Source organism: Charadrius vociferus, unplaced genomic scaffold, assembly GCF_000708025.1.
Source record: "Charadrius vociferus isolate BGI_N301 unplaced genomic scaffold, ASM70802v2 scaffold1145, whole genome shotgun sequence".
Taxonomy (NCBI): Eukaryota; Metazoa; Chordata; class Aves; order Charadriiformes; family Charadriidae; genus Charadrius; species Charadrius vociferus.
Genome location: NW_009648529.1, coordinates 38,346 through 46,956, shown reverse-complemented (window position 1 = coordinate 46,956; position 8,611 = coordinate 38,346). Strand labels below are relative to the sequence as shown.

General features: G+C 47.3%; 1 protein-coding gene across 1 annotated transcript in view; it reads left to right on the top strand.

The window, feature by feature from the left end:
• The window catches only part of LOC104287134 (ubiquitin-associated protein 2-like), a 38,231-nt gene extending 30,031 nt beyond the window's left edge, over positions 1-8,200 (top strand). The window contains exons 13-19 of the mRNA XM_009885800.1: positions 902-980; positions 2,421-2,635; positions 3,998-4,097; positions 4,181-4,288; positions 5,452-5,519; positions 6,245-6,436; positions 8,105-8,200. Of these exons, the coding sequence (XP_009884102.1) occupies positions 902-980; positions 2,421-2,635; positions 3,998-4,097; positions 4,181-4,288; positions 5,452-5,519; positions 6,245-6,436; positions 8,105-8,200 (858 nt within the window). The remainder of the gene's footprint in view (positions 1-901; positions 981-2,420; positions 2,636-3,997; positions 4,098-4,180; positions 4,289-5,451; positions 5,520-6,244; positions 6,437-8,104) is intronic.
• Positions 8,201-8,611: the final 411 nt, after the last annotated feature.

Below are 8,611 nucleotides of genomic sequence, written 5' to 3'. Positions count from 1 at the left end.
CTTTCCCAGCTGAAACCAGGATAGCGTGGTACCTAGCGAGCTGCTGGATGGAGCTTAAATGTATTATGTCAGATCACTTATCATTTTCCAGTCTCGCCTTTTGAGTCTATTCCTGATATTTCAGTTTTGACTTTAGGCACCTTCTACTGCATGCCTTCTGTAGGTCAGGAAAGACCCATGTTGTTTGAAGAGCAGAGTATCTCTTCTGATATTTTCCTATGGGTGGGCATGAAGTGCAAAGATAACTGGCTTGCACTCATTTTCTAATGATTTTTGCACAGGTGTGTGGGATAGGGATATGCAGTGCTGATGTGGTTTTCCCTCACATGAGGGGCAGTGGGAATAATTGCAATCCTTAGACCCTACTCTCATGTGGATTTAGTTGTATTTTGTCTGGTTTATATAGGGGGAAAATGCTAGTGTGTCAGTTCCAGTTCATATCCACCGAATCCTGTTCAGATCCCTTCTCCAAATCTGCTTTTTGTGTCATTTTCCTTAGAAGGAGACAGGAGCGCTGCTTTTGAGTAACTTGCTAAGACTTTTAGTAGGAATTTGGTTGTGTTTTGTGAAGTGATTCATGCTGGAGTTGATGAGATGGAATTACCTGGGAAGGAAAGGGTGATGAAATATGGCACCGTTTCAAGTAACAGAAAGCACCTGCAATACTAAATCTTAGCTGGATTATTTCATGTTCAGTGACATTAAAAATGTCTATAAAATAAGTTTATTTTGAAGTTGAGGGTCCAGGTAAATCTTCAGCTCTGCTGTAAGTGATAAGGTCAGCTTCTGACCAAGCTTCTTGCTTTCTAAATTTTCTTATGCGAGTAATACAGTGTTCATAAGAGCTGTCCAGCTCTGTTACAGTTTCAACTATTATTAAATGATGTTGTCTCTTTCTAAGGATTACTATGGAATTACGTTCCCTGCTCCTGCAACCTTGACAAGCAGAGATGGGAACCTTGCTAACAACCCGTACTCAGGTGAGTGCTATTTAAAGATGAGCATGGTAAGTGAGATGTGCTGGTCATCCTGCCATTGCTGAAAGAGCAGTCACTTTTCCTTTCTGTAAGCAGTTAAACTCATCAGTCCGAACTAGTCAAACAAAAGTGAGCATCTCCCTCTCAACCCTGACACTGGGTGTTTTCTTCTTCATGGTTTTCATCAGTAATTCATATGTGACGACATATGTGGGATTAAGCCTTTGAGCATAAGTGCAAAACTGCTATGAATGTGAACGGCAGTGTCATCTAGTGCCCTTCCCAAGCATATACGGGTGCTTGAAATTCCATAGCTTAATCATTCTTCTCGAAATTCAACTGGCTTGCTTTCCTTTTTTGGCACTGCAATAGACCCCCCCTCAGTAGCTGCCCATACTTTGTTACTGCTATTTTAGCACTTGTATGTTCCCAGCAGGAGCTGCATCTAGTAGGCTCTCCCTCACCCTCCCCAAATCTAATGGACTTCATTCCCAAAAGCATGTGTTCTAAGAAGCCCTTCCTCATTCTTGCTCTTGCTTTTCAGTTAGCAGCGTGCAAGGACGACATTAATGCCATCCAGTATTTTCAGCCAGTGGTTTTCTTTCACTGCCATCTGATTATAGCTTAAAACTGTAGCCATAGGTGTTATAATTCCTATAATGCTGGTATTAAGTGTTGTCATACTTTTTAGTAACCAACATAAAGGAATACTAGTTGGGAATGAGATAGATGTGATTGATATATGTCACCTCCCTAAAAATACGTGAACATGCTGCTCTGTAGGCTGCCAGAAAATGCAAGTGTTTGGGAGTTTTCTGCTTCGTAATCACTTCTCTCGGGAAGCTGCTTTTGGGTTAATAACCAAATTTCCCTTCCTACTTCTTCAATAAGGTGGCGCTCAATGCAAGCGTTGCTTTCCTGGCTTTCAGCTACTGTCTCCAAAACTTTGGTGGTGTGAGGAACTGGACATCTAACTAGTCATGCTTGACAAATAAACAGACATTGACAAAAATATGCCCATCACTGCCTGTAAATCCTAAATTGCTTTCAGCCCATGAAGCTTAGCTTATCAGTTTAACCTCCAGGAGCGTCACACTTTAACCCAACAGCCATTTGCTCTTTGGCTATTTACCATACTTCTGGTTTTAGCATGTTTTATTGCAATGGTCTGATAGTAATGAATCTGCTCAAATCGTGTGAGATAAGTATCGGTATCTCCATTTTATCAATGGATTAGCCATGACATGGAGTTCTGTGCCATGAACAGGCAATGTCTCTGTGGCTGTCAGGAACAGAGACTGGGAGACTTTGTTCTATGAACTGCAGCCTTTCAAGTGTAGGATGCGTTCTCTTCTGTAGTTGTCTACTTGTATTCAGAGGATTTGAATCCTCTACTTTTGGAGTGGCTTTGATAGCTTTTCTGATCAGTTTGTTCTTTCGCAGGTGATGTAACAAAATTTGGCCGTGGGGATTCTGCCTCTCCTGCTCCTGCTACCACACTCGCCCAGCCGCAGCAGAACCAGACGCAGACTCACCATACAACTCAGCAGCCCTTCCTCAACCCGACCCTGCCCCCGGGGTACAGCTACACTGGGTTACCTTATTACGCTGGTGTGCCCGGTGTACCCAGTGCATTCCAGTATGGGCCAACCATGTTTGTAAGTGTGACAGCCTAAACTGTAACCCTTCCTTTGTCCCTCTCTGGTTTTGCTCTCTCCAGCCCGAACCTTCTACATCTTGGAAGCACAGGATGGTTTGGGTTGGAAGGGACCTTTAAAGATCATCTAGTCCAACCCCATGGGCATGGACAGGGACATCTTTCACTAGATTGGATTGCTCAAAGCCCCATGCAACCTGACCTTGACTGTTTCCAGGGATGGAACATCTACAGCCTCTCTGGGCAACCTGTTCCAGTGTCTCACCACCCTCATCATAAAATATTTCTTCCTTAAGTCCAATCTAAATCTACCCTCTTTCAGTTTAAAACTGTTGCCCTTTGCCCTGTCACTACAGGTCCTGCTAAAAAGTGTCTCTGTCTTATAAGCCCCCTTTAAGTATTGAAAAGCTGCAATAAGGTCTCCCTGGAGCCTTCTCTTCTGTAGTCTGAACAACCCCAACTCTCTCAGCCTTTCTTCATAGGACAGGTGTTCCAGCCCTCTGATCATTTTCATGGCCCTCCTCTGGACCTGCTCTAACAGATCCATGACTGTCTTGTGCTGGGGGCCACAGAACTGAATATGGTACTCCAGGTGGGGTCTCATGACAGTGGAGTAGAGTAATTTTCCCCAGTCTGCAAGGGATCTCCAAAAACATGCAAGCATGAAAAAATAGCTGCAGTCTCTTCCCTGAGAAAACAGGAAATTTAAAAGGCCAGAACTCATGGACTCCTGTGCAGGTTACTGTAAATAGCAGACAGCTGCAGCTCATGGACTCGGTGTTCCTGAAAGCCCATAGCAGCTTCTGGAGAGTCAAAGGGAGACCCAAAGCTGAGTCAGTGAGCCGAGAGTGCCTAGGAAATCCTTTTGAGAATGGAGGAGACCCCATTAAGTCAGAGAGCAGGGCTGGTAGTCTCAGGAGGGAGAATGTTATTTGGGAAGAGGTGATGTTCCAGGCAGAAGGGTAGATGAGTCTATTTTAGGGCCCTGTGTTTTATGAAACAGCCTCAAGCAGGAGTTGGTGTTTCATTTGATTCTGGAGGGAGAGCACTGTGGTTGCTCCTTCTTGGGTTTGTGGGTGAGAATTTGCTGTTCACAGTCAGCATATGAAAGAAATACGCAGCCTGTTCTGAGACAGGGTTTCATTGCAGAGGGACAGCTCTAGCAGAAAACTTGGGGCTTGCACAAAGCTACTACAGCAAGTTACTACTGGAAGCGTTAGCACAATGTCCCATGCCAGTCCCAACTCCAGATTAAATTTCCCATGTGAGGTGGAGGTGCCTTCCCCACTAGATGGCAGAGGGAGCTTGTGTTTTTTGTGCCATTCCCCGGTTAATAGGCCTTTTGTTCCCTTCCTTTGTCCAGGTACCTCCAGCATCTGCTAAACAGCATGGAGTCAACCTGAACACTGCGTCAACTCCTTTCCAGCAAGCGAGTGGCTATGGGCAGCACAGCTATGGAGCAGGTATGCTTACCACTGTGCTTTTCACGTGAGCGTCTGCAGAGCTGCTTGTACGCTGTAACACTTTGTCTTGTACACACCGGCAGGCTATGATGACTTAACGCAGGGAACGGCAGCTGGAGATTACAGCAAAGGAGGCTACAGTGGGTCATCTCAAGCACAAAACAAATCTGCTGGCACTGGACCTGGGAAAGGTAACACATGAGACTTGAGATTGCTCGAGTGGGATTTAGTAGGGCAAACTCCCAGTGCTGTGCAGTCAACGCAGCAGCCAGCTATAAACAGGGTTACGATCCAAGCTGTTTCTCCATCTCCCGTCGTATACAAAATGCTTTTTTAATGGCCCAAGTGTTCCTTCTAAACCTTATGGCTGAACTTTGCATAAGGATATGTGTGGCTGATACGCAGCTTTGTCCATAATTATACATGGGAAAAATGGTGAACTGTTTCCTCTGCCAAAGTTTTCTTTGCTGAAGAATATAGTGATCCTGTAGCAGTGCTGTGTTTTTGAAGCCTAAGCAGTTGGATGCTGCTGAGAGTTGGTCCTCTGCCAAATGAAGACTAGATTTTTAGTTTCTTGGTAGGCACACGCAATAGCCATGTGTTAGAAGCAAGCAGGGCAGTTCACACGTCTCTGGGCTGTTTCAGCTGCTGTCCGTACATCCTGTAACTCATCATGTTGTTTCATGCCTGGAAATGTTTCCTTTGTGACTGTAAAGGCTGAAGAATTTATACAGCTTATATGAAAGCTTTATTCTGCACGTGCTGGTTAGACCTGAGAAATGTATACTGAATTGCTTAGCACTAACTAGTTCATCCTTGGGCTTAAGCAAATACCAAGAATTTGTTGTGCATTTGAAACGCCAACCTCACCCTTCTGCAGGAAGTAAAAGGACAAGGGCTCAAATGTGTAGCAGATGCTGAGTCTCATTGCTTGGTGCACCACTGGAAAGCTCTTGAATGCTGCAGTAGAGCCAAATGCATCCCTAATCCTAGGGGAAAGCTGGCTTTTTGTGAGCTTAAATGAGTGTTCAGTGCAGCTGGCTGCTGCCTGGTGAAGTGCATTTGAACCCAAGCAGTAACCAGTGGGTTGTGGATGTGGGTGACTTATTGCAGTGGGCTGGTTTCCTGCTTCGCAGCTGAAGCAAGGAACCGAGCACTTTCTGTTCCCATGTGGGGTGCTGTGGGTCTGACAGCATGGAGAACTCTGCTGGGCTGGCCAAGCAGCAGAGCGTGTGGTGCTGCAAACAAAGGTGCATCCACCAAGGCCACAGGAGGTGCTGGGAACAAAGCATGGGGCTCATGCTGGGTGGTAGTTGACTTTCTCATTGTTTGTGGCTTTTTTTTTGTTTTCCAGGTGTTTCTGTGACCTCAAGTAACACAGGTGTGCCTGATATCAGTGGCTCAGTCTATAACAAGACTCAGGTGAGCAATGCTGGACCCTCCTCCCCTGTGGCCTGAGGCCAGGCTGATGGCTCCCCCTGTGGAACTATAGGGCCAAGGGCCATTCCCAGGCCAGTTGGTCTCAGAGTCAGCAGGCTGTGGTATTTCTTATGCTGGCTCTGTTTGCTGTTAGAGAAGAGTCTCGCTCTCTGTCCCACCACTTCTGTCATGTCAGCTCCTGATGGCAGCTGCTGGCATAGGTGTAGCGCTCTATGCTGCTGCATGCTGCCCACACTGCCCCAAGCATGCTTTGTTCTGGCTGCGAATGAAGTGTGATGACACTAATGTTTTGAGTTGAGAGGCTGGGTTGGGGGGAGGGGAGGAAAATCTTATTGCTAGTTTTTGTTGTGCTTCCCTGGGTAGGAAGAGTAATTCCAAGTTGAGCCCCCACAGTGTGTGAAGGACTGATTTCAGGCAGCTGCTGCCATCCCATGTCCCACTGAGTAAAAAGAGGTCAGGGGGAAAAAGGAACACAGTAGCTGTGGAAATAAAAGTAAAATAAAATGTTGGAGGCATTAGTGCAGAAGTATGGGTAAGAACAAGAGCTGAAACTCCTCTGCTGAAGTGCTTGCAGGTGTGATTTAGCTTGCTCATGGGGTTGGTGACGGGTTCAGGTGATGTGTGTTTGGGCCATTCTTGTTCTTGTCTGGTTGCTGTGGGGCTGCTCACACCGGTCTCTGATGCTGTCCCCCTTGCCTCATGTGCAGACATTTGACAAGCAGGGATTCCATACTGGCACGCCACCTCCTTTCAGCTTGCCTTCTGCTCTCGGATCGACTGGGCCCCTGAACCCTGGTGCTGCCCCGGGATATGCTCCAGCCCCGTTTCTCCATATCCTGCCTGCACATCAGCAGCCCCATTCCCAGATGCTGCATCACCATCTTCAGCAAGATGCACAGGTGAGTTGGCCCCTTCTGCCTCTACAGCATGCCCAAGGGCAGATTGCTCCCACCCACATCCCACCAGGGTCTTGGGGGGTTTTGCTTAGCTCATTGAGAAAGGGCCTTGACAATGACTGCAGACTGACAGACTCGATGCTGTTAACCAGCTTGGGGAGGGAACTTCATGAAGTTCAACAAGGGGAAGTACGAAGTCCTGCACCTGGGGAGGAACAACCCTATGCACCAGTATATGCCAGGGGTCAAAGCAGCTTGGCAGAAAAGGCCCTGGGCATCCTGGTGGACACCAAGTTGACCATGAGCCAACAATGTGCCCTTGCCACAAAGAAGGCCAACAGTATCCTGGGCTGCATTAAGCAAAGTACTGCCAGCAGGTCAAAGGAGGTGATCCTTCCCCTCTGCTTGGCTCTGGTGAGGCCACACCTGGGGTCCTGTGTCCAGTTCTGGGCTCCCCAGTATGAGACACATGGGATGTATTGGAGAGTTCAACGAAGGGCCACAAGGATGATGAAGGGACTGGATCATCTCTCCTATGAGGAAAGGCTGAGAGCTGTGACTCTTCAGCCTGGAGAAGAGAAAGCTCAAGGGGGCTTTTTAATGTATTTTTAAATACCCAAAGGAAGGGTGCAAAGAAGATGGAGCCATGCTCTTTTCAGTGGTGCTCAGTGACAGGACCAGAGGCAATGGGCAGAGACTGAAACACACACGGTTCCCTCTGAACATCAGGCAACACTTTTTTACTGGGATGGTGACCAAACACTGGCACAGGTTGCACAGGGAGGTTGTGGAGTCACCATCCTTGGAGCTTACAAACTGGAACAGGGGAGATTCTCTCCGAACATGAAGAAACACTTTTTCACTCTGAGGGTAACCGAGCAGTAGCACAGGTTGCCCAGGGAGGTCATGGAGTCTCCCACCTTGGAGAAACTAAAAAACATCTGGACATGGTCCTGGGCAACCAGCTCTAGATGACCCTGCTTGAGCAGAAGGGGTCGGACAAGATACCTTGAGAGATCCCTGCCAGCCTCAGCCAGCCTGTGAATCTGTGAAGAAGCCATCCCGATGTGGGGTGTGAGATGGGCTGTGAGGTGTGAAGCCCAAGGCAGGCGCTGCTGTCCCGACTGTGGCAGGAGAGCAGGATGTGAGCACTTGTACTGTAACTCTGGGGGAAAAAATCAAGCATACCCTTGCAGGTTGCATGTTGGCTCCAATTTCTGATTTGGTTTCACCAGCCCATGCATTTCCTTTCCTCACTATAAACGTTCCCTGAAAAAACAGTGTTCTGCATTAGAGTCCAGAAATAGGAAATGACTTCTCTCTCTGAATGTGTGACGTCCTCGGCTAGTGCACTGCCTCTGTTCACCTTGAGAGAGCTCCTTTGCTGTACCCAGTCCTGCTCCTCTCCTTCCTTGTGCTTGAACCTGTCTTGGGTGGAATGGTGTGTCCCCACGCTTCTGCTTGGTGTCTCTGTGGCTGTTTGTCCTGGATTGCAGGATGCGTAGATGTTGCAGAGCAGAAACTGATCCATTGGGGTGGGGGAGCATCGCTGTGTCAGGGCCGTCCCTGGTGGTGGCAGCTCTTCTGCTGATGTACAGACAGGCTTGTCTTCCTGGGAGTGCTGGTGCTATGGCAGATGATGCCCATGTCTCCTTCCTTACTGATTTCTAGGGTGGATCTGGCCAACGCAACCAACCCAGCACCATGCAACAAAAGTCTCAGGCTACCAAAACCACCTATGGCACTTCTCCATACTGGACAAACTGAATCTGAAACTGAGGAGGGGGGAGAGAATGAAAGGAGAAGAGGAGAAAAAACAAAAGAGAAAAGGAAAAAAAGCCGAAGCCCATTCCTGGAAATATTAGAAGATGTGACTGCTCAGCCAAATGTCTGTGTGGGGAGAACTGCAGCCAGCCAGCTCTGTGTGACTCGCCCGCTTCCTCTTTGAGTTGCTGTTGTATGTAATATATTTATGTATGTATTTGTAAATGTAATAGAGCCGAAATGTGGTTTTCTGCATCTTGCAGCCTGTTTTATTTTCTTTGTAGGAAAGCTAATTATTAATTTCCCATCTGCACCAGGGCATCCTTCCTTGTGTTTTTTTTTTAAGCTTTATAACTGTCAAAGACAAACTTGCGCCATTTTTTGTGGAGCTGTAGCCCATTTATTTAATGCAGT